Here is a 26079-nt window from a genome sequence, read left to right on the forward strand (position 1 = left end):
ATCTTTCTATCCCCTGGTTAAAAAAAAAAAAAAGATGCAGTGTCTGAGATGCTGCAGACTCTACATCACCCAGGAAAACCCCTGCACCACAACAGCTCAGACACAGCCGAGAGGAATCACGTTCTTCCTCTAGATTGCTGGTCGGGGCTTGCAGTCACAGCCAGATGCAACTTCAGGGCGGGCGTCTGTGAGTCAAGATTCAAGGGCAGAGCCGTGTTCGGGGGGGATGATGTCCCTTTAAGTACTGGCAGCAGGGCTGGGTGCTGCAGCGGCTCCAAACACTCTCTCCTGCTCCTCCAGGCCCGCACCACCTGCCCTGGTCACCCCTCCTGCTGCCTCAAAGACGGCCTTGGGTTTTCAGAGACTGGCTGCATCTCACAGGACTGCTCTTACATAGATAAAAACCCAACCTCCAGTGCAGGAGGAAAAATCAGCTGGTGTCCACGGACGAGCCAAAAGAACGAGGATTCTCTGCTCTGTGGGGTGATCCCGTTTTAGCAGCCAAGCCCGGGGCGGCCCCAACCTGCATCTACACAGCCATGGGCTGGAGGCCACACACGTGACTCTTTTGGGGATCCGAATTCATTTTCTTGGACTCTGTATTCCAGGTGGGAAACTGGCAAGAATGGCTTCCCCTGAGGGGTTCCTAGGATTCTGCCCAATACACTGATTCAATGAATCCCCAAAACGCAGGGAGTGTCTCCAGGCCCCACTGAGAAAATGATTTCTGCCCCAGCTGTGCAGCCGAGGCCGTGGGCTCCCTCCGGTTCACTCACCAATAAGCATCGACTCCCTCTGGTATTCCTGAGTGAGGTGGGAGCGCTGGGTCACACAGTACACGTATCTCTCCAGGACATACCAGCACATCTCATAGTAGAAGGGGTAACGGAATTTGGGCTGCACCTGAAAGCAAAGACGCAGGCAGGCAGAGGTCAGTTTCCAGAGGGCGAAGGGGGAAGGAGGGAGAGAAGTGCGGGGCAGGCTCCCTGCAGGTGAGGGTCACTGTCATCATCTTAGCGAGAGCATGGATGGTCGGGGGAGAAATGGTGGGGTGCTGGAAGGGAGATGCCGGCAGCATGCACAAATCAGGCGGAGGACGAGGCCCGCATGAGCGCCTCATCTCAAAGGTCCCTGAGCTGCACACCCCAGAGGTTGGATGGGGGCCACTTGGTGCTCCCGTGAGATGCAGAAAAACAGAATTCTCCCCTGACCTGCCTGCAGAGAGTGTGGGCACCTGCAGGTGGGAGCCGCTGCCTGATTCTAGCTACAACAGACATAGGTTCCTCCTTGTTTCTGAAAATTCCTGCACAGATTCTGCTGTTCCTCCCTCCTGCTTGAAAACCAGAAATCAACTTCCAAGCCTTATCCATTTGCAGACAGGTTATGGAGCCTCCTCCTGTTTGTTGGGAGGGAGGCCAGGCCAGCGGACCAATAAGAGTGAGGGGGTGTGGCCTCGCCTACCTCCAGGGGTGGGGCCTTGAAGGGGTCCATCTCCTGCTCCTCCCCACACCCGTCTGGCACTGCCCAGCCTGCAAGGCCACAAGGGCTCCCTCTGACAGAGGTCCCAGGTATGACCTGAGACCAGCGTGATGCTGAGCTGAGGGAGACACATCTCGGGTCTGGAGCAGGAGATCCCTTTTGTCCCACCTCTGTCACCCAGGCTGGAGTGCAGTGGCACGATCATAGCTCACTCAGCCTCGACCTCCTGGGCTCAAGCAACCCTCCTGCCTCAGCCCTGTGAGTAGCTGGGACTACTGGCGCGCGCACCACCACGCCTGGCTGGGTTTTTTTGTATTTTTTGTAGAGATGGGGTTTGCCATGTTGCTGGTTGGCTGTTTATCATAGAAGAGGAAGTAAAGGTGGAGACAGCTTTGTGTACTAGAACTGTCAAAAGGCCTGAGCCCCGGGAGATTCCACGGGGGGCAGTTCAGGGTCTGTACAGATGAGATGTCACCGAAAGATGGGAAGGAAACAACGCCACTGATGGACCCAACACAAGGATGGAAAGAGGTCCCTGACACCCACACGGGGCCTCTCCTGCAGAGGCCACACGATGGTCTCACACGCCCACACTCACACCTTGCTCCCTGGCTCTCTTGCCAAGAGGGTGTCTGCGGGGACGAGACAGCCCTCTTCCCCTCCCTGATCCTATGCGAACTCAGGGAGTTGGATGGTGAACAATTACATTCTCCCACCTTCTAATCACACTCCCCTGCCCCTAATATCTTCACTCCCCTAATCGCACTCACCCATCCCCCCATTCACACTCTCCTAACCCCCATCACATTCACCACCCTCCTATTCACACTCTCCACCCTCCTATTCACACTCCCCACCCGCCAATCACACTCTCCAATCCCCATCACACTCCCGACCCCCTCTAATCACATTCCCCATCCCTCTAATCACACTCCCCATCCCCAATCACACTCCCCACACCCCCATTACACTCCCCACCTCCTCTAATCACACTCCCCATCCCCTCTAATCACACTCCCCACCCCCTCTAATCACACTCCCCATCCCCTCTAATCACACTCCCCATTCCCTCTAATCACACTCCCCACCCGCCAATCACACTCCCCATCCCCTCTAATCACACTCCCCACCCCCTCTAATCACACTCCCCACCCCCTCTAATCACATTCCCCATCCCTCTAATCACACTCCCCATCCCCAATCACACTCCCCACACCCCCATTACACTCCCCACCTCCTCTAATCACACTCCCCATCCCCTCTAATCACACTCCCCACCCCCTCTAATCACACTCCCCATCCCCTCTAATCACACTCCCCACCCCTCTAATCACACTCCCCACCCCCTCTAATCACATTCCCCATCCCTCTAATCACACTCCCCACCCCCCAATCACACTCCCCACCCCCTAATCACACTCCCCACCCCCAATCACACTCCCCACCCCCAATCACATTCCCCACCCCCTCTAATCACACTCCCCATCCCTCTAACCACACTCCCCATCCCCTCTAATCACACTCCCCATCCCCTCTAATCACACTCCCCATCCCTCTAATCACACTCCCCACCCCCAATCACACTCCCCACCCCCTCTAATCACACTCCCCACCCCCAATCACATTCCCCATCTCCTCTAATGACACTCCACATCCCCTCTAATCACACTCCCCACCCCCAATCACACTCTCCACCCCCTCTAATCACACTCCCCACCCCCTCTAATCACACTCCCCACCCCCCAATCACACTCCCCATCCCCTAATCACACTGCCCATCTCCCTAATCACACTCCCCACCCCCAATCACACTCCCCACCCCCAATCACACTCCCCACCCCCCAATCACTCCCCATCCCCCTAATCACACTCTCCATCCCCCTAATCACACCTCCCACCCCCCAATCACACTCCCCACCCCCAATCACACTCCCCACCCCCAATCACACTCCCCACCCCTCTAATCACACTCCCCACCCCCAATCACACTCCCCATCCCCTCTAATCACACTCCCCATCCCCCTCTAATCACACTCCCCACCCCCAATCACATTCCCCATCCCCTCTGACACTCCCCACCCCCCAATCACACTCCCCATCCCCTCTAATCACACTCCCCACCCCCAATCACATTCCCCATCCCCTCTAATCACACTCCCCACCCCCAATCACACTCCCCACCCCCTCTAATCACACTCCCCATCCCCCTAATCACACTTCCCATCCCCCTAATCACACTCCCCACCCACTAATCACACTCCCCACCCCCCAATCACACTCCCCACCCCCTCTAATCACACTCCCCATCCCCCTAATCACACTTCCCATCCCCCTAATCACACTCCCCACCCCCCTAATCACACTCCCCATCCCCCAATCACACTCCCCACCCCCAATCACACTCCCCATCCCCCAATCACACTCCGCATCCCCCAATCACACTCCCCATCCCCCTAATCACACTCCCCACCCCCTCTAATTACACTCCCCATCCCCCTAATCACACTCCCCACCCCCCGATCACACTCCCCACCTCCTAATCACACTCGCCATCCCCTCTAATCACACTCCCCACCCCCAACCACACTCTGCCATCCCCTCTAATCACACTCCCCACCCCCTCTAATCACACTCCCCACCCCCTCTAATCATACTCCCCACCCCCCAACCACACTCCCCATCCCCCTAATCACACTCCCCACCCCCCGATCACACTCCCCACCTCCTAATCACACTCGCCACCCCCTCTAATCACACTCCCCACCCCCAACCACACTCTGCCACCCCCTAATCACACTCTCCCACCCTCCCCGAATCACACTTGCCCACCTCCACTGCCCTGCTCTCTGCTGACAATAAACAGGTGACATTCCCCATCTGGGACAAAGACAACTAGAAGCAGACCTCCGTTCTCCTTTTGCCCTAAAATGCTATTTTCCTGCATTTCTCAAAATGCCCGTCTGGAAAAGGCCCAAACCCAGCATCTCTGAGAGTCCTGGCTCTCACTCAGCTCCTGGCCTCAAGGCCTCCTCCCACTGCTGGGCCTCCTCTCTCCGCCTGCACACTGGGTGCTGGGCTCTGCCTGCCTCCGATGGATGGAATGCTTTGGAATGGGATCATGGCCACCACATGCTCTTCAGCCCCCAGGGGGATGCACGGAGTGGGGACCATCATCTAGCGGTTTCCTTGGCTCCAGCTCCTTTCCTGAGAACCCCAGTTTCAGTGCTGGGAGAAGAGTCATCTTTTCTCATAGTTACTAGATCGGTGCCCTCTGGAGTTTAAAAAAGAGGGGCTCCTAGGCATGAAGCAAACCTTGATTTCCTATGAAGAAGGGTTTAGGGGACCTCAGCCCCACCTCTATTCAAGAGAAAGGGACAAAAGATTTTGGAACGAATTACCAGTACTTAAAAAGCAAGCTGAGGACGGACAGACCTCATCCACATTTCCTGACATGAGACTTGATTGGTAAAACTCTGAAGTCGGTTTTGACTTTTCAAATCTTTTTGACACCTTCCGAGCCATTCTGCTCGGACACCATGACCACCTGGGAATCTTTCTAAATTAGGGGAAAAAAATTGAGGGGGCTGCATTTCAGGAGGGAAAGATAAGTCTCCCTTCTTTGCTGCTGAACCCAAGGGAAACCAGCTGGGTGAAAACAAATGCTGATGAAGGAATTCAAATTTTTATTTATTTATATTATTTTTTTTTTCCAAGAGAGGACTGCGGGAAACAAAAATTTGCAAAGAATTGACTTACAAACAGGTTGTCGCCTTCCACCCTTCGCCTTCAAAAGGTTTCAGCCACATGCCTGGGGACATTAAACATACGGTTGCTCAACATTATTTGTTGACAGACTCGGAGCCTCACCAAATTGAGTTAACCAACGTCAGTCCAAAACAAAAGGCAAGGCAGTCACAAGGCATGCAATGCTCCCAGCCTGCAGGTCATCCGTCTACCAGAGGACCTCAGGGCCCACTCAGCGGCACCTGGCCTCAGCCCTTCCTCGGAGGTCCAAGTCATCTTCAAGCTGAGTGACCTCAGGAGATGACAACAAAAGGTTTCTCGAGTGTATCTAGAACTCCCAGGTCTCAAGGACTTGAAAAAGTCAAAATGTGAGAGTGGGTGGAAGTGTCCTACAATTTGTTTTTCTCCTGGAAAAAAAAAAAAAAAATCAATGGAAAAAAAAAAAAGTCCAATGGTAGGGGGAAGGGGAGAGGGAAGGTCAATTATTTGCAATTTCCAAATAGATTCAGTGGCTGTAAGGGAATGGGGCGTGTCGGCATTACCTTTTCTGGGAAGGCTGCTTTCACTAGAGCCACTGGGAGGGGGGGAAAGATAAATAAAAGATAAATATAAGAGAGATGCCAGTTTAATGATCATTTGGACCATACCTATTCCCTATCAACCTAACTGAAGTTAAAAGAATGTAGTGATGATCGAGATGTTGTCTTAAGTATCAAATGCACAACATATCCACTCGTTGCTGTCACTCTTCCATCACTCTTCATAGCTTCAGGATGAGGGGAAGGGGAGATTTCATCTACAAGGGTTGGGGAATGGAAATCCACCAGTCCCCAAACACCTGTATATGTTCGTGCCACCTCATGGGCAGTGACATTGCAGGATGGGGTCACCTATCATCTCACCAGAAAAATTTAAATGGTGAAGGTAAGACACAGCTTCCTAGGGAACCCTGGGGTTCCCTAGTTTAGATAGAGGTCCCCACCTTGGGCCACAAAGGCAAATTCTTTTTCTTTTCTTTTTTTTTTTTTTGAGATGGAGTCTCGCTCTGTCGCCCAGGCTGGAGTGCAGTGGCTCAATCTAAGCACACTGTAACCTCTGCCTCCTGGGTTCAAGCAATTCTCCTGCCTCAACCTCCCGATTAGCTGGGACTACAGGCATGAACCACCGCGCCTGGCTAATTTTTGTATTTTTTTAGTAGAGATGGGGTTTCACCATGTTGGCCAGGCCGGTCTCGAACTCCTGACCTCAGATCATCCGCCCGCCTTGGCCTCCCAAAGTGCTGGGATTATAGGCGTGAGCCACCGGCGCCTGGCCAGGCAAATTCTTTTTCTAAGACAAAGCCACACCATGGAGCTTGGAGACTTGACTGATAGTTCCCTCTGTCCCACCTCCTGCATTTGGTTTCCAGGCAAAGCCATGTTTTAGGACTCTTAAAACACTTTTTTTGAGGGGGGGGATGGAGTTTCGCTCTTGTTGCCCAGGCTGGAGTGCAGTGGTGCGATCTCAGCTCACTGCAACCTTTGCCTCCCGGGTTCAAGCAATTCTCCTGCCTCAGCCTCCTGAGTAGCTGGGATTACAGGCACACACTACCATGCTCGGCTAATTTTTGTATTTTTAGTAGAGACAGGGTCTCACCATGTTGGTCAGGCTGGTCTCGAACCCCTGACCTCAGATCATCCACCCGCCTTGGCCTCCCAAAGTGCTGGGATTACAGGCGTGAGCCACCATGCCCAGCCTATAAAACAGTATTTTTAAATGGCCATAACCTTCTTAAGAAAGCTCTCAGGGCTGTAAAGAATGAAGCTGTAGTGAGCTGACAAAGAGCCCTGGCATCTTATCTGGTTCCAGAATTCTCTCCCCAGTGCCTTTTGTCTGCCTTGGCTCCTAAGGCATAAACAATTGGGCCTCGTAGCCAAGTCCCTCTCCCAAGACCAGAAATCAAAGCAGATTAAACAGCCTGCCGCTGCTCCCAGCCCAGTCTGCCCCAAGCCCCCGCTGCCAGCCTGCTTCGGTGAAACCAGATGGGGTGCCCACTCAGGGTAAGGGACAGTAGGCCCCGGTGGGGGAGGGGACCTGCTATTCTCAACGAGGACGTGATATTCCACGTAAGCTCAGTGTGACGCTCAGGGGTCCGGCCAGCACCCTGCCAATCGTCATGGGTGGGGGAAGGGAGCTGGGCTCCTAAGGGAACCATGGGGCCCAAATCCACTGAGTTTACAATTGAATTCCCAGGGGGACGGGGTGGTTGTCCAGCAAGTTGCCACAGCCTTTAGAAATCCCAGCCTGACTCTGGCTTTCAGGAATTGCCTGGAAAGTCGTGGGCCTGACTTCCACTAGATTTCTCCATCTCTATTCCACACGTCTGCTCGTGCACAAACTGGCCTGTACTCCAGGACAGGCCAAAGAACAGTTGGCCGGAGCCCCAGACAGCATTGACCCAGACTGTGAGATGACCGCTTATATCCAAAAAGTGCCTTTCTCCTGAACGGCATGGGGCGGCTCCTCCAGACCAGGGTGGGGGCTGGCCTTCCCCAGGTGGGATGGGGATGGTGGGCCACAGAGAGGTGAGGGGAAAAAGTCCACAAAACGATGGTCTCCCATGGAGCCCCAGCCCAGACCCAGGTCTCTGCAGATCTAGGCGTCACGTATCAATCTGCAGAGGTACACATGCCTCGCAACATCTGACCACCGAACTCAACTCCAGGTGGTCTCCAGGAAACCCCCAGACATGGGCCCGCAATGCCGGGACTGTTCAATGTTCAGATACAAAGGCAGCAGCTAATGCTTTGCTCATGTATGTGATTTTGTGAAAACCAAGGCCTGAAAACAAGACCAGGAGAGACAGGGGCTTGGTACAGAGCAGGTGCCCTTGTGAGACCTCTCCTTAGATCTATGCAGAGCAACACCTCACTGGGGCAAAAAGCCATCTCAGAAGCAAATCCCAAGAAGAAATGGTGTGGTCTGGCTACACAATGGAATATTATTCAGCCATGAAAAGGAATGAAGCTCTGGCACATGCTACAATGTGGATGAACCTGGAAATCATTATGCTACATGAAAGAAACCAGACACAAAAGGCCACACGTTGAATGACTCCATTTACATCAAATGTCCAGAGTAGGCAAATCCACAGAGATAGAAAATAGATTAGGGCTAGCCAGGGGAAAGGTGGGGAGACATAGGAAGTGACTGCTTGTGGGTACAAGGTTTCTTTTTGGGGTGATGAAAATGTTCTGGAATTAGTGGTGATCATGACACAATCTTATAAAGATACTAAAACCACTGAATTGTATACTTTGAATGGTAAATTTTAGGGTATATGAATTATATCTCAATTTAAATAAAAGAAAATGAATATTTGAATAGCTGTGTTGAAAAAACAGGAACAAGTAGAACAAGAAATGGGACTTTTTTACCCCAAGTCTCTGGGTTTTGTTTGTTTCTTTGTTTTTTAGTATGAGACAGGTCCGGCTCTGTCGCCCAGGATGGAGTGCAGTGGCGTGATCTGGGTTCACTGCAACCTCCGCCTCCCGGGCTCAAACGACCCTCCCACCACAGCCTCCCAAGTAGCTGGGACTACAGGCGTACACCACCACGCCCAGCTTTTTTGTATTTTTGGTAAAGACAGGGTTTCATCATGTTGGCCTGGCTGGTCTCGAACTCTTGACCTCAAGTGATCCACCCACCTCGGCCTCCCAAAGTGCTGGGATTACAGGCATGAGCCACCGCGCCCGGCCCCAAGTCTTCAGTTTTGACCCAGTTTGGGACCTGTCTTATGTGCCTGGGGACACGTGATCAAGTCCTAGCATGAGAAAGGCCATGGCATGTTCAGGCCACTTGTCCTTTTCAGGGGACACTTGTGGAGCGAAGGACACACATCAGTTACCTAAGCCTCCACCCATGGTCGTAGGACATGGGGTGAGTGAGGGAAACTTGACGTCTGGGAAACTAGCACTGTCCCTGTCAAGGGCAGAGAAAAGCCTCGGCCCCAGGAAACTAGAGACGTCCTCAGCAGACATGGAGACTACCTCAGAGACAGTACCCAGGGGGACTCAGGCACTGGCTTCCTCAGGCTTCCTCCCCAGTCAGATCTGGGGTCCCTGGGAGAACATATAGCCAAGACCTGACCTCAGACCAGGACAGGCCCTTCCAAGGTCCACACCCATCCTCCAAACAACAGCGACCAAATCCCCCTAATCCCTCACACCACTTTCTCCACGTGAGAAGGAGGAAGAGGCAGGTCCCTGAAATCTCACGGTGCTTTCTCAGAGACACTTCCTCTTCCACAAGGGGGTTTTGGCTGCCCCCAACCTGGAGGTGAACAGAAACTCCAGGGCCTCCGGGTGTGGCTCCTACAGGCATTCCCCTGCCCCCCGCCCTGCAGAACCAGGACTGAAGCCAGCTTGAGAGAGGAATCGGGAGGGAGAGGGGAACTGTGGAGGACTTCAGCATGACCTGTCCCACACACCGAGCACCGGCAGAGCTCAGGGGCCGGGCGCGCACGCGAGGAGAGAAGGGAACCTCCTTACCCGCGTCCTGTCCTCGATCTCGTAGATCCGCAGCTGCATGGGCACGTTAAAGCTGTGCAGGATGTTTCCGCCGAACACCAAAGAGTCTACAGGGGTGTAGACGGCATGGATCCAACCTGGGGTGGGAAGGGCAAGGAGAGGATGAGCCGCTGGCCCCTGTGGGCTCCCACACCTCACAAGGCTGCAGGGAGGGAGAGCGAGCATGCAGGAGGGTGCAGGGAGTGGAGAAGAGCAGCCAGGGCCTGGGGCAGTGGCGCCCAGCAATGCCTGCTGCAGAACGCCCAGGCCTGAGCCACTGAGAGGACTCAGACTTGCAGCCTCGAGCAGCCACTGTCTGGCTCAAGTCAGGAGCTGGGAAGCTGCAGATCAGCCCCCACTTCTTGAGGACCGTGATGACAAAAGCTTCCTCTGGGGACCTGGCTGCAATGGCCAGCAGAGAGGCAGGCCCTTTCCCCACCTCCACGCAGGCCACGGAGCTTCACCTCCCCTCCCAGGTGGCACATGTGTCCAGAGTCTTTCCTCACCATCCCAGAGGGGTCACAAAGGATGGCTGGGAACCATGACGCAGGAGTGACGTCTTGCCAGAGCTGCAGGACCCAGGCACTTTCCTCCGCCCAAGTCCATCTTCTTGTCATCAAACTCCACCCAGGCCCCTTTCCATGTGGTCTCCTTGGTCACACCACGCCTGCATGCCCCCCTCAGCTCTGCCCTCCACTCTGCCCCACAGGCTGCTGGTAAGTCTCTCCTGCAGCTTCTCACAGCTGGGAGCCGCAGTTTTTCATCTCTCCAAGCTCCTAGCCTGGAGCCAGACACAGTCACCATCACAAGGGAAACGGAGGCAGGGCCAGGTGTAGTGGTGCACCTCTGTGATCCCAGCACTTTGGGAGGCTGAGGCGGGAAGATCGCTTGAGCTCAGGAGTTTGAGATCAGCCCGGACAATATAGTAATACCTCATCTCTAAAAAAATTTAAATAAATAGCAGGGCATGGTGGTGCACACCTGCGGTCCCAGCTACTCAGGAGGCTGAGGTGGGAGGATCACTTGAGCTCCAGAGGTTGAGGCTTCAGTGAACTGTGATCACACCCCTGCACTCCAGCCTGGGTAACAGAGATGACCATCTCAAAAAGAAAAAAAAAGAAAAAACGATAATAGAGGGCCCACCTTGTGCCAGGCACAGTGGTCTAAGGGCTTTCCAGGCCTTAACTCATTAATTCTCATGAAATCCCTAAAAAGTATATACTATATTCATGGCCGGGCATGGTGGCTCACGCCTGTAATCCTAACACTTTGGGAGGCCGAGGTGGGCGGATCACCTGAGGTCGGGAGTTCGAGACCAGCCTGACCAACATGGAGAAACCCCGTCTCTATTAAAAATACAAAATTAGCCAGGTGTGTTGGTGCATGCCTGTAATCCCAGCTACTCAGGAGGCTGAGGCAGGGGAATCGCTTGAACCCGGAAGGTGAGGTTGCAGTGAGCCGAGAACGCACCATTGCACTCCAGCCTGGGCAACAAGAGTGAAACTCCGTCTCAAAAAAAAAAAAAAAAAAAGTATATACTATATTCAACCTCAATTTACAGATGAGGGCCAGGCACGGTGGCTCATGCCTATAATCCCAGCACTTTGGAAGACCGAGGCGGGAGGATCACCTGAAGTCAGGAGTTTGAGACCAGCCTGACCAATATGGCGAGACCCCGTCTCCACTAAAAATACAAAAATTAGCCAGGCTTGGTGGCACATGCCTGTAGTCCCAGCTACTTGGGAGGCGGAGGCATGAGAATTGCTTGAACCCGGGAGGTGGAGGTTGCAGTGAGCCAAGATAGCGCCACTGCACTCCAGCCTGGGAGACAGAGCCAAAAACAACAACAAAAATTACGGATGAGGAAAGTGAGGCACAGAAAAATGAAGTCACCTATCAGGATTTTGAGCCCGGGAAGTCGGGCTCCGCATGGTCCATGAAGGCTGGGAGAAAGTCCCTCATTCATTGGGACACACAGCTACTGCACTGCAATTCACAGTGGCCATACTGCAAGTGCTCAGGTGACATGTGTGTGGCTCCTGGCTGCCGGGTCACACAGCGTGGGGCTAGGAGATGGGCAGGAGGAGAATCAACCCCAATTCACAGATGCTGAAACTGAGGGCACAAAGGGGGAAGCCACTTGCTGAATGAGTCACAGCTGGCAAGCGACAGCGGCTCCGTTTTTAGCCAGCACGCTGCACAGCTGCCGCTGCATCAAAGGTTCTGCACAGGACTGCAAGTCCCGGGGGACAGGCTGGGAAATACAGAGGGGAGGCAAAAGGAGAAACGCAGAGAGAAATAAGGACAAGGGCAGACAGAGGCGGAGCAACTCACAGTGAAGGACAGATGAGGGTTGGCTGGGGGAATGGTGCAGCAGAGGGAAGGGTGGCGGTGCCCCAAGACCCTGCACCTTGAAGGGCCTGGCCCTGGAGGCCGCTGTCCCCTCCTCTCCCAGCCATGCACTTTATTCTTTTGCTCTGAGGAAAATTACAGCGACTGCCTCTGCCCCCCAAGCCCGAGTGGTTCCAGTCTCTGTCCCCCAATGAAACACGCCAGCCCTGAGTCATGGGTGGTCACCACTGCTGGGAGCAACGCTCCTGCCTGGAAGACAGCACAGACTGCGAGGCCACTGCTGGCATCCGCAGTGGACACTCAGCCGCTGGCCCTTCCCACCAGGGCAACACATGGAACAGAGCTGGCCATCCTCAGGGGAGAGCAAGGGAAAGCTCATCACCAGAAGCCCAGTGCTGCCGGGTACAGGCACGAGGGCTTTGCTTTAGGCAACCTCGTTCTGTGCCTGGCTCCCCGGGTCTCTGGCGTGAGCCATGAAAGACAGCCGCTCTGTGCGGTTGCAAGCGGCCATCGAGCTCCCCAGCTTCCCACCCCACGACCTTCACCTTCCTCTGCACAGAAGCATGGCTGCCGCCCTGAAAGAGCCTCTGTCTCCACATCCGCTTCAGTCTCCTGCCTCTGCTGCCTGCAGGCTGACCTCAACATTTCCATGTTTCCACCAAGTGGAACCATGCTATTGAATGCTGTTATTGTCACCATCCCCGTTATCCTAGCAACATTTCCTAAGATTGGGACCCGGGACCACTGGGTCATGTGATGCACAGGCAGGTGCATCTTATATGGCCCCACAAGCCCACCTCCCTCCCTGCAGAAAGCCCAAGTCCAGGGGCTAGGGTTCCATCCTGTCCCCTCCACTCCCCTCCCTTCTGGGGAACTTGGTGAGCAAGTCCTGAATCCATATAAGCAATTGGCATTGGTATCTGTGGTCGTCTCTGTCGATCACGAGGGCTCTGGTAGAGGATGGTGCCCACATGCATCCATCTTTCCCAGCCCTGGACTCTCCCTGTTCTCCTGGCAGGTGCAGAGGCCAACGCACCTGACTTACATCTGTTGCCCTGACACGTGAGGAAAGAGGAACACAGAGGAGAGCTGCTGCTGCGAGGAGGGGGCAGGGGATCTGCATGCCCAGACACTCGAGGGATTCTAGAAGCTTTTACCCACTCCCCTTCGCAGCCAGGGCCTCAAGGGTGGGTCAGGCAGCCACCCCTGGATTAGCCGCCACTGCGTCCCTCCCCCAGCTCTGCTCACATCTGCTTCATTACCCACGTGCCTCCCTCAGTAAGAAGGAGGTGTGGAAATAACAGCGTTTGTGGGCCCCATCCATACCCCCCCTCCGATGGCCTCTCGACAGCCCAGGAAGCATGAGAGCCGGTGTTCCCAGGCTGCTGCCTGGGCTGGGAACGCTGGCATCTGCCTCCTGCTTCCAGCCAGAGTCATCGACAATATGAAGGCAATAAACAGAGGCTATTCAGGCCAAGCGACCAGGGACAGATGCAGTCATAGATGGGAAGCCAGTGATCCACAAAGCAGCACATTCTCTGGGACCTGAGGGGGCCCGAGAAGGGCAGCAGGGGCAGGTGGGGCTCACCCACAACCTGAGCGTCTGCTCAGGACTCGGAATCCAAAGGCCCCACCCACATCTGCCTCCACCTCTGTGGCTTTAGCAGGAATAAACCTAGAGGTCTCAGAACTGGGCAAGGGACACCTCACAGACGCCCACAACCCAACCGGACCCTGGCTTCTTTCACCGACATCAGTGAACTCCCTGCGCCGGGCCAGGATCAGGAACGAACCTGTGGCTGCTGACATGAAGTAAGGATACTCTCCCTTCAAGGACCTCATAGTTGGGACCAGGGGCCAATTACTTCACGCCACCCCGTGTTTAAAAATGGGGATATTTCTTTTGTTGTTGTTTTGTTGGGTTTTTGTTTTTTTGAGACAGAGCCTTACTGTGTCACCCAGGCTGGAGTGCAGTGGTGCCATCTCGGCTCACTGCAACCTCCACCTCCCAGGTTCAAGCCATTCTCCTGCCTCAGCCTCCTGAGTAGCTGGAATCACAGGCACACAAATTTTTACTAGAGACGAGGTTTTACCATGTTGGCCAAGCCGGTCTCTAACTCCCAGTCTCAGGTGATCCGCCCACCTCAGCCTCCCAAAGTGCTAAGTGCTGGGATTACAGGCGTGAGCCACCGTGCCACGCCAGTACATTCCAAGTGACAATCTGAAATGCTGCCTTCCACCTAGAAAAATAGGAAGGTCTGGATTCCCACCTGGCCCTAGCTGGACTGGCTGAGCAGGTACTGCCCAGTTTCCCACGGCCCCAACCCATCCAGTCCCCTTCCCTGCTTTAGACCCATTTGATAGATGGATCGTCTGAGGCCCAACCACGTGACACCATTAAGGAATTTCTTCTCAGACTTGCTGGAGTGTAAGAAATACCTGGGGCTACCATGATATTTGGGTCTTCAGTGGTTCTTTCTAGAATGCAAGGATGGGAAATAACTTTAGGCCAGCCCAAGTCACAGATCCCTGGGTCTTCCCCAGGCACTGCCATCCCCACTTATATGACAAATAAGGTCCCCATACTGGCCTCTGCCACCCTGGATGCCACCTGGCTGGACAAGCTGCTCTCAGGAGGGAGGGGATCTGTCTTATGTCCCCTCCAAGGCCCCCCACATCATCTGGCACCAAGTGGGCCCTTAAGAAAGTTTGTTAAATGAAGCTGAGACTGGTAGCTCACACCTGTAATCCCAGCACTTTGGGAGGCCAAGGCAGGCAGATCACTTGAAGTCAGGAGTTTGAAACCAGCCTGGCCAACATGATGAAACCCCGTCTCTACTAAAAATAGAAAAAATTAGCTGGGTGTGGTGGCACACGCCTGTAATCCCAGCTACTCAGGAGGCCTCAGCCTCCTCAGGCAGGAGAATCACTTGAACCCAGGAGGTAAAAGTTGCAGTAAGCCAATATTGCGCCATTGCCCTCCAGCCTGGGTGACAGAGCAAGACTCTGCCTCAGGGGAAAAAAAAAAAGAAAGTTTGTTAAATGAGCAAATAGTTCTCACATAGTCAAGAGTCAAGAAGGAGGACCAGATCCCAAGTCTCCTGACTCCCAAGCTACTGGAGTTCAAAGTAGGTATATTTAGGAATATGTGTTTTCAAAGTAGGCACACCTGGGTTCTTGCTCTGACCTGGTCACTGTGAGATCTTAGGTCTTAGGTATTTTCTTTATTTGTTTAAAAAAAAATGGTGTCACATGCCTGTAGTCCCAGCTACCCTAGAGGCTGTGATAGGATGATTGTTTAAGCCCAGGAGGTCAAGGCAACACTGCAATGAGCTGTGATCACAACATTGCACTCCAGTCTAGGCACAAGAGCAAGACCATGTCTCTAAAACAAAATTTAAAAATTTTTTTAGCCAGGCACAGTGGCTCACACCTGTAATCCCAGCACTTGGGGAGGCCGAGGCGGGCCGATCACCTGAGGTCAGGAGTTCAAGACCAGCCTGGGCAACATGGTAAAACCACGTCTCCACTAAAACTACAAAAATTAGCTGGGCGTGGTGGTACACACTTGTAATCCCAGCTGCTCAGGAGGCTGAGGCAGGAGAATCACTTGAACCCAGGAGGCGGAGGTTGCAGTGAGCCGAGATCATGCCATTGCACTCCAGCCTTGGCAACAAGAGCAACACTCTGTCTGAAAAATTAAATAAATTTCTTTTTTTTTTTTTTGAGACGGAGTCTCGCTCTGTCGCCCAGGCTGGAGTGCAGTGACGTGATCTCCGCTCACTGCAAGCTCTGCCTCCCGGGTTCACGCCATTCTCCGGCCTCAGTCTCCTGAGTAGCTGGTACTACATAGGCACCCGCCACCACGCCCAGATAATTTTTTTTTTTTTTTTGTATTTTTAGTAGAGACGGGGTTTCACCGTGTTAGCCAGGATGGTCTCAATCTCCTGATCTGCCCGCCTTGGCCTCCCAAAGTGCTGGGATTACAGGCGTGAGCCACTGTGCCCAGCCTAAAAAAAAATTTTTTTTTAAAAAGGTGGGGAGGCCGGGCACGGTGGCTCACACCTGTAATCCCAGCACTTTGGGAGGCCGAGGCGGGTGGATCACGAGGTCAGGAGATTGAGACCATCCTGGCTAACACAGTGAAACCCCGCCTCTACTAAAAATACAAAAAAAGTTAGCCGGGCGTGGTGGCAGGCGCCTGTAGTCCCAGCTACTCAGGAGGCTGAAGCAGGAGAATGGCGTGAACCCAGGAAGCAGAGCTTGCAGTGAGCTCAGATTGCGCCACTGCACTCCAGACTGGGTGACAGAGGGAGACTCCGTCTCAAAAAAAAAAAAAAAAAAAAAAGTGGGGAATATTACATTTTTCCATAAATGCTTGCAGAGAAGATACATAATGCACATAAAATGTTCACTGGATCAAGCCATGCTACTCCAGCCTGGGCAACAAAGTAAGACCCTGACTCAATAAAATAAAATAAAATTTGTAAATGTTCATTGCTTATAACTGTTAACTATAGCTCACCTAGGCTGGTACAGCCAGAGTGGGGAGGCCGAGCCTGCAAATGTGACCAGGATGCTCCCATAGGCCAGGTTGAGTTGGAGGAAAAAGACATCACCTGGTTCACCCCAGGTACTTAAAGTTTCCAACCTCCTATTCCCTGGGGGTGACTTCCACCTCCAGCTTTCCTTACTGATAATTATAAGGCTAACACCTGGTGACCCCTAGGCACTGTTTACTGTGGCCTTGATGTCCTGACTGTGGCCTTGATGTCCTGACCCTGACGCTGTATTCTCACCTCCTGCCTCATCAAGGTATGGCCAGCTAGGCAGGGCAAGCTCAAACCCCTTTCTCCAGGTCATTCTACTCCTCAGTCACCTTCAACGGTCTTCCTCTTCCAGGCAGCTCTCCTAGGTTACCTAGGAATAAAGCCTGAAGAATAGCACCATTTAAAATCTTCCTTGGCAGCCGGGCGCTATGGCTTATGCCTGTAATCCCAGCACTTTGGGAGGCTGAGGCAGCAGGATCACTTGAGGCCAGGAATTTGAGACCAGGTTGATCAACATGGAAAAACCCCATCTCCACTAAAAACACAAAAGTTAGCCGGGCCCGGTAGCGTACGCTTGTAATCCCAGCTACTCAGGAGGCTGAGGCATGAGAATTGCTTAAACTTGGGAGGTGGAGGTTGCAGTGAGTCGAGATGGTGCCCAGTGCACTCCAGCCTAGGCAACAGGGTGAGACTCTGTCTCAAAAAATGAAAAAATAATAAATAAATAAATAAATAAATAAATAAGGTCTTCCTTGGATTCATAGCTGAATTCTATCAGACACTCAAAGATGACTTGGCAAGGCAGGCAGATCACCTGAGGTCAGGAGTTTGAGACCAGCCTGGGCAACATGGTGAAACCCCATCTCTACTAAAAATACAAAAATTAGCCAGGCATGGCGGCACATGCCTGTAATCCCAGCTACTTGGGAGGCTGAGGCTGGAGAATCGCTTGAACTTGGGAGGCGGAGGTTACAGTGAGCTGAGATCGCGCCACTGCACTCCAGCTTGGGTAACAAGAGTGAAACTCTGTCTCAAAAAAACAAAACAAAACAAAGATGACTTGGTACCAATCCTGTTGACACTATTCCAAAAGAGAGGGAAAGAGAGAATCCTCTCTGAATCATTCTATGAAGCCAGTATCACCCTAATACCCAAACCAGGAAAGGACATAACAAAAAAGAAACTAAAGACCAATATCCCTGATTAACATAGATGCAAAAAACCTCAACAAAATACTAGCTAACTAAATTCAACAGCATATCAACAAGATAATCCCTCTATGATCAAGTGGGTTTCATACCAGGGATGGTTTAACATACACATGTCGATAAATGTGATACACCACGTAAACAGAATTAAAAATTAAAAAATCACACGATCATCTGAATAGATACAGAAAAAGCATTTGACAAAATCCAGCATCCCTTTATGATGAAAGTCTTCCTAAACCATCAGCATCCTATGAGCTTTCAGAGAACTGAAGACTCCATGAACCACGGACTGGGAGGCGTGAGGTCAGTGTGGCAGGAGGAGAGGTGCCTAAGGTCACACCGTGGCAATGAAAACTCAGGTCAGAGGTGGGAAATGCCAGAATTCAATTCTCTGCTTCAATACAGAAAAACTCCCATCCAGGAAGCTGCAAACCCTTCCTGGGTTTCCCAAGACTCTCTCCTCAAAGCCACAAATCAAGTACCACGAATCTCAGATGTGTGTCTGTAAGTGGCTCAGAGGGTGTGAATGCTGGAGAGAATCCCCAGGCCTGGGGAGGACCTAAAATACTCATCTAGGGGCTGGGCGCGGTGGCTCATGTCTGTAATCCCAGCATTTTGGGAGGCCGAGGCGGGTGGATCACTTGACCCTAGGAGTTCGAGACCTGCCTGGACAACATGGCAAAACCCTGTTGCTACTAAAAATACAAAAATTAGCCGGGCATGGTGGTGTGTACCTGTAATCTCAGCTACTAGGGAGGCTGAGGCAGGAGAATCGTTTGAACCCGGGAGGCGGAGGTTGCAGTGAGCCAAGATTGCGCCACCATGCTCCAGCCTGGCGACAGCGCAAGACTCCATATCAAAAAAAAAAAAAAGAAGAGCAGGCGCAGTGGCTCACGCCTGTAATCCCAGCACTTTGGGAGGCCAAGGTGGGCAGATCATGAGGTCAGGAGATCAAGACCATCCTGGCTAACACAGTGAAAACGTGTCTCTACTAAAAACACAAAAAATTAGCCAGGCATGGTGGCGGGCGCCTGTGGTCCCAGCTATTCGGGAAGCTGAGGCAGGAGAATGGTGTGAACCCGGGAGGCGGAGCTTGCAGTGAGCCGAGATTGCGCCACTGCACTCCAGCCTGGGCAACAGAGCGAGACTCCCTCTCAAAAAAAAAAAAAAAAAACACTAATCTAGGTCAGTGGACCCCAGTCTCTGGTCCATTAGTTTTCACTGGTTGGAAACAGAATGAGAAAAACTATCAAAGTTAAAGTACTATCCTTTATTCTGACATTTTATACTTGTAACTTTTTTAGTGTCAGAATAGATCATGGGGTTTGTTGATCTTAACACCCATCTTTAGCAAAATTACAAGTTGGCAACTCTGTATCTGTTCCTAAGTTTTTTTTCACTGGTCCATGAAATCAATGGCTGGGAACCGCTGAACTATGCTGCACCCTCCCTCCCACCCTACCCCACCCCTGTATCTCAGAGGGTGGCAAATTCCAACTGTCCCTTTTCTACTTCCCAAAACTCCAGGGGAAAAAATCCTGGTATCTCAATGCATGACCCTTCAGGCCAGAAGTCTTTGCCAGGACCTAACTGGACTCCTGCTTGCAGCAACTCAAATGCACATTTCCTCTTCCTGCCTTCAATAGACAGCCACGCCCACACCCCTGCTGCCAGGGCTTCTCAAGACCTCCCCCAGCTTGCTTAAGTCACCAACATCAACACCCACACCATCCCACACAGGGGAAAAGTGATGAGCCACCTCTCAGCTCTGCATAAGGCCTGGACAGAGAGACTTAAGGCCTGTTAGGCTCAGAGGATGGGGTTGGGAGGGAACTTGAGGGTCCCAGAGTTCAGCTCCACCCCGCCGCCATTGTAGAGAGAGCTGAGGTGCAGGGAGAGGAAGAGACCAGCTAACGTCACAGAGTCAGCAGCAAGGCCAAGAGCCTTCCAGTCATCCTTTGAATCCAGGGCCAATCCAGCAACACCTGCAGAGTGGATTGAGCACAGCTTAGAAGGAGGATACCACCTCCTTCCCGAGTCTCCACTACTCCACATCTGCCAGGGTGTCCCTATAAACGCTGACCACCAAGTGCAGTTCCCTTCCATCCCAAGCAGGGGTCGGTCCCTTCCCTGAGCCAAGCAGGTCTGAGGACAGACCTGGGGCCATGGTAACAAAGTCATCCCCGCACTAAACCCTGCTACTTCCAAATCCCAAATCTCCCTAATAGGGAAGTCTCCAGTTTCTGCCCAACTTTCTAGAAGCACCCAGGTGTTGGAGGCCCCATCCCCATAGCAGGAACTGCTACTACAACCACCACTAGTGCTTGATGTCCAGACCTAAGACCAGTTTCTAGCCCAACTCTCGGAAACATCTTGGTGGCCTCAAAGGTTACTCCTATCCTCTGGTCCAAGCTTCCACCCAGTTGTAGATTGTCTGCAAGCACCTTGAGTCATCCATATCTACTTTCTACTTATATGCCTCCAGTGACAGGGAGCTCACTACCTAATAGAGCAAGTTATTTCAACACCACTCGGCTATACTCCTTTCAGGAGACAATCCTTCACCTGGCTGACCGCAGTTACCATATGCCTTCACTTCCTCATGTAAAGCAACCCAATTCCTCCTTCAAACACATCTCACCTGATGTGGTTTCCAGACACACCCACACCCCACTTCAGGTTGATTTAACCTCCAAAGTACAATGACCAAGAGGAACAAAACCTCCTTCCTACAGGCTAGGTGCGGTGGCTCACATCTGTAATCCTAGCACTTTGGGAGGCCAAGGAGGGAGAATCCCTTGAGGCCAGGACTTGGAGACCAGCCGGGACAACATGGCAAAACCCCACCTCTACTAAAAATACAAAAATTAGCTGGGCATGTTGGCGCACGTCTGTAATCCCAGCTACTTGGGAGGCTGAGACTTGGGAGGCTGAGACTTGGGAGGCTGACATGAGAACTGCTTGAACCCGGGAGGTGAAGGTTGCAGTGAGCCAAGATCACGCCACTGCACCCTAGCCTGGGTGACAGAGCAAGACTGTCTCAAAAAAAAAAAAAAAAGCACAACTCCTATGTGTGGCCTGACCCCCTCCCTCTACACAGCAGGACTATCACCTCTCTCATCCTAGGTAGAATGCTTCCATTAATGCAACCTAAGAGATAATTCCCTGACCCCTAGGTCATCAGCCACATCTACTAGTGACTGAGCCAGGAACCAGCCAAAAGCCCTTAGTCCATCTCCAGTGAACTGGAGGCAAGGAGATCTGAACTCACTCAGCCCTCATGACCACCCTGGGGAAATCTTAATCCTATTTTACAGATGGGAATACCGAGGCACGAAGAAGTGAAGTCACAGCCTCTAAGTGGCCGATCCAGAATTCCACCTGAGGCCATGCACAGCCCTTCCCCACACCCTGCCTCAGGGCAAACCCACCCCCATTACCCAACACACAATCTCCACAGGAAGTCCTGCACAGGGATTCGAGTCTCCCCTGAGAGGGCCCAAGGCCTTCTCCAAGGGAGAGAGAATTCCAGCCCATAGGTGGTAGATACAGGTGGGATGTGAGGGGAAAACTGCACGGCTTTTCCCTCCAGCCCACGGCTGGCTCCCCTCGGGGACTGCCAATGGCCTGTCAAACCCACCAGGCCCAGAGCAACCCTCAGGGGGCCTAAAACCCTGGCTCAGGCCGCAGGAGACTCGAGGAGCCCAGAGAGAGCCCCTGGAAACCTACCGGAAGGGATGAAAAATGTGTAGCCCTGCTTCAGCTCAATTCTTTGGCATCGTTCCACACGGTCTCCCAGAAAGATGTCACTCTGTTTGCCTGACAGCACCCACTCCTCGTACAGCGCCAAATTGTGCAGCGTTGGAGGAATCAGCCAAAAAATCTTGGGAGAAAACACAGGCAGTCAGCTGGAGACCCAGGCCCAGACAAGACCCAGAGAGAGGGCCCCACCTGCCTGGCGGAAGGGGAGGGGGCGAGACAAGCTGTGTGGGGGGTGGGGGGTGTGGAGAGATGGCAGATCCATCCCTCTGGACTCTCTGCAAGGCCAGGTCCCTAGAGCCTCTGGGGAGGCAGGAAGGGCTGTGCCCACCTTCAGGGAACCTCCATTCCTGCTGAAATCCCAGGATGGGAGTACTTCCTGGACTGGGTGGGACATGCTTTCTCCCGAACCACAGGCTTGTCTAGGAGGTGGGGGAAGGAGAGGAAGGGAATTTCCTAAGTTGTAAGATAAAATAGCCCAGTAAATAAACCCAGCTTGTGCATACTTTGGAGGAGGAGGAAAAACATCTGGAATCAAGTGGGTTGACTTCCTCCCAGAATTTCTTCCAACACGTTCAGTTAAAACAAACGCACATGCAGACCCAGCCAAGCAGGGTGGCACAGGCGTATTTTCAAGAAGCACCCACCTCCATCAAGGACACCCACATCCCCACGTGGACACGCAACAAAAGCAGACACAGGGAGCACCCTTAGCATTCTGTCCCCAGTGCAAAATGTTCCTAGAGGCAGGTGGTGCTGGCAACTAGACTTTGAAGTAAAAAGGTCCCAGGGCAGGAGCTGAGATGACAGCCAGAGAAGATGAATGCTGGACGTTCTCGAGCCAAACCCAAGCTTCAAATCTGGCCCAAGGGGCTTTGAACACCAGACTGGGTGAGTGGAGCAGGCCTGCATGGGTGACTAGATGTGATGTAAAAGGGCTGAACTTGACCTTGCCCTCCAGAAGGAGGAGGTGGTTCTAGGGAAAGAAGCGACCCTGGGCCAGGAGCCATGGCCCACGCCTACAATCCCAGCACTTTGGAAGGCCAAGACGAGAGGATCACGTGAGCCCAGGACTTTGAGAACAAGTCCCAGCTACTCGAGAGCTGAGGTTGGAAGATCGCTTGAGCCCAGGAGGTGGAGGCTACAGCGAGCTGTGATTTCGCCACTGCACTCCACCCTGGGTGACAGAGCAAGACCCTATCTCTTAAAAAAATAATAATTAAAAAAAAAAAAAAGCCGGGCACGGTGGCTCACGCCTGTAATCCCAGCACTTTGGGAGGCCAAGGCGGGCGGATCACGAGGTCAGGAGATCAAGACCATCCTGGCTAACACGGTGAAACCCCGTCTCTACTAAAAATACAAAAAATTAGCAGGGCGTGGTAGCAGGCACTTGTAGTCCCAGCTGCTCAGGAGGCTGAGGCAGGAGAATGGCGTGAACCCAGGAGGCAGAGCTTGCAGTGAGCCGAGATTGCACCACTGCACTCCAGCCTGGGCGACAGAGCGAGACTCCATCTCAAAAAAAAAAAAAAGAGTAATCCTTAAAGTACTCCTGGGGCAGGGCTGGTTGGAGGAGGGAGGTGGGAGGAGAGGGAAAGGTGAGCCCCTCCCCACACAAACAGCTAGAGATGCATAGAAAGTTAAAGGCAACTGAAACTCACCTTCCCACCCCGGAAAACATGGTACCAAACGGAAGTGCCTCCAAAGTCGATGTGGAAGTCAGTGAAACAACCTTTCACGCTCATCAGACAGTACCTGCAACACAGAGGCAGGGAGACAGAACACAAGTCAAGATCTAAATCACAAGACGTAAGCAAAGGACTTCAGAGGTCCTGAACTGGTGCCCTTTTATAAACGCTGACGCTGGGGAATTTTCTTTTTTTCTTCTTTAAAAATCCAAATGTAATCGGAGTTCCCCACGGGGGAAGCCCCTGTGATCAGGTGACAAATCTCAAGCACTGGTCGCCTACCTACCCCAGAGGCTGGGAGTGATACACTTGTTTTCAGGTTCTTGCGAGAAGTGGCAACCCACAGACCACTTTACAGGTTCCTAACGGGGTGGGTTTCTACCTTTGCCCCACCTCTGCCCTCCCCCAGTTAGAGGCTTCCTCTCTGCTCCTTCACAGCTTGGATACCTGCAGTTCTCCCAAGCTGCCAGCCCCCTTTGTAGCAGCTGGGCCCCCTGGAATTCAGTTGTAAACCACCTGCACAGCTTGCCAATTACCAGTCCCCATTCATCTCCTCATTCATTCAACCAGAGGTCCAGCCCCGAGCCAGCTTTGGCCTTGAGAGAAATGCATAAGAATGCAGAAGACCCCTGCCCCTAACTGTGCAACACTCCTAAAGAAGCAATGCACAGGAAAAGTTAAATGACCAAAAAAAAAAAAAAACCACACACAAAAAAACCAAAAAAACAAAACTGCAATTGATTGCCAAGTAAGCAATGCAGCTAGAAAAGTAAGAGGGGGTTCCAGCCCCAAAAGACCACGCGGTGTCTGGTCCCACATATACAAAATGTGCAGAGTAGACAAATCTATAGAGACAGAAAGCAGATTAGTGGGTGTCAGGGGCTGGGGGGCAGGACAATGGGGAATGACTGCTAATGGGTACAAGGTTTCATTCTGGGGTGATGAAAATGTTCTAAAATTAACTGTGGTTGCAAAACTCTGTGAACATACTAAAACCCGTTGAATTGTACACTTTTACATGGGTGAACGGTCTGTGAATTATGTCTCAGTAAGGCTGTTATAAACAAGTAAAAATTTAAGAGAAATTAAATTGGGGGTGGTGGCCATGCACAGAGGAAGAGGAGGAGGAGGAAGAACTTGGATCTTGGAGGCTGGGGCAGGGGAGTGAATCCAGGGGAAGCAGGAACCGGCCAGCAGCCATCCCCTTCTCAGTGCTATGGAGGGCTGGAGAGCCCACCCTTCCTTGCAGAAACACCCAGGGCTCCCCTCCTCCCTCAACTGCTGCCCTCTTAGGAGTGGGGCAGAGCTTAAGGAGCAGGGGGCACAGAGAAGGCTTCCAAGTCCAGGCCTGGCACATGACGGTGCCAGGGACCCCTCCCTGCCACTTGCCCCTTCCCACTAGAGCCCCGGGTGGCACGGATGGGCAGCCTCCCCACCGCTCAAGCCCATGCACCTTGGCACCTCCGGAGCCCGCAACACATGCTTACCCCACTGACCTCTTTTCCCCGCTGCACTTTGCCTTTCCATGGTTTGGGGAAGAGGGAAGGAATGGGGCGGGGACGGACAGGGAGGAGCCAGCAGCGCGCCGGCACGAGTGGAGATAATGCGGGGAGTGGGGCTGAGCTGGTCAGAAGGCGGAGGGCTCCTGGTGCCCCCTCCCTCTGGCTGCCTTTTGCACCTCGCTTTCAGGTGGACCGGGGGCTCAGCAGTATGCAGGCGGCGTGCCCGCGTCCCTCCTCCCCATAGGCTGGAAGGAGCCTTAACCATGTGTCTGCAGGAGGCTGACAAATCAGAAGGCCTTCCAGTACATCAGAGCCCCGCTGCCTAGCAACCCCATCGGAGGGGTGTAGTTGACAGCACAGGACGCAGGCTGTCACGAAGACAGGCGCAGGCTGCGGAGCTGGCAATGGGGTGGTCAAAGTCCCGACTCTGGGCTCCACACCGTCCTCACCTGTAGGCCGGCTGGGCCCAGCGGGGTCCCCGCCTGAAGGCCTGGGTGATCCTCTTCTCTCCAAGGAAAGGGGGGGTCCTGAAGCCCTCACCCACCCCACCCCCACGGACCACACTGGCCTCTTCTCTCTAAGCACCACTTCAAAATATTAGTCTTCATTTCCCTAAAACCATCTCTTCGTCTTGGTTTTTTTTTTTTTTCTGTTTTTAATCTAACCTTGGTTTCCACCCCCTCCAGGCCTCAGCTGAACACAGTCTAGGGAAAACAATCTAAGTATGTGCGGGGCGGAGCCCAGAGAACGTGCTTCTCTTGTCGGCAGCTGGATGCCCGCGGGTACCCACAGCAGAGAGGAGAGGACAGGAGCTCGCCTCTTGGGCTGCGGGCCCCAGGGCTGCCTGGCTAACCAGGTCACCCCCATCCTGCCATCCTCCAGCTCCCCGCAACCCCGACCTCCCCAGCACGTGCAGAAAAGAATCGCTGCAAGCTGGCTGCAGCGTGCAGGGAAAGTTCTCCAAGTTGAGTCTGTGTCTGATCTGCCCTCTGGGTCACCCTCCAGCATCCAGAGGCCCCTCGGAGGGCTGGGGCCGCCTCTTCCAGACCTGCCTCTCCCGGAGAGGCCCCTCCTCCCGGTGTCCCTCATTTCCTGGCCGCCAAGCCTGGCCGCCCCTCCCACCCCGCGATCGCAGGCATTAGGGGAGCCAGGGTGGCTGGGACAGCGCGGCTTTGTCCGGCCCCTGCAGCGACAGGCCACCCCCGCTCCCGCCCCGCGCTGGCTCCGGGGCTCCCCCCTGGCTGGTTTGC

At 53.2% G+C, this 26079-nt stretch overlaps 1 protein-coding gene across 32 annotated transcripts in view; it reads right to left on the reverse strand.

Annotated features, from left to right (window-relative positions):
• Window positions 1-26079, reverse strand: part of KDM2B (lysine demethylase 2B) — a 154654-nt gene that overhangs the window by 83563 nt on the left and 45012 nt on the right. For 27 of the 32 annotated variants that reach the window (XM_063785131.1, XM_063785139.1, XM_063785138.1 and 24 more), the window contains 4 exons: window positions 23301-23394; window positions 21613-21766; window positions 9753-9868; window positions 777-903 (listed from right to left, as the gene is read on the reverse strand). In XM_063785131.1, coding sequence (XP_063641201.1) covers window positions 777-903; window positions 9753-9868; window positions 21613-21766; window positions 23301-23394 — 491 coding nt within the window. Of the gene's footprint in view, window positions 1-776; window positions 904-9752; window positions 9869-21612; window positions 21767-23300; window positions 23503-24823; window positions 24950-25278; window positions 25851-26079 lie in introns of those variants that run through there. The other 5 variants (XM_054663707.2, XM_063785147.1, XM_063785148.1 and 2 more) reach the window with 5 other exon arrangements.

The sequence above is a fragment of the Pan troglodytes genome, chromosome 10 (genome assembly GCF_028858775.2).
Source record: "Pan troglodytes isolate AG18354 chromosome 10, NHGRI_mPanTro3-v2.0_pri, whole genome shotgun sequence".
Lineage (NCBI taxonomy): Eukaryota > Metazoa > Chordata > Mammalia > Primates > Hominidae > Pan > Pan troglodytes.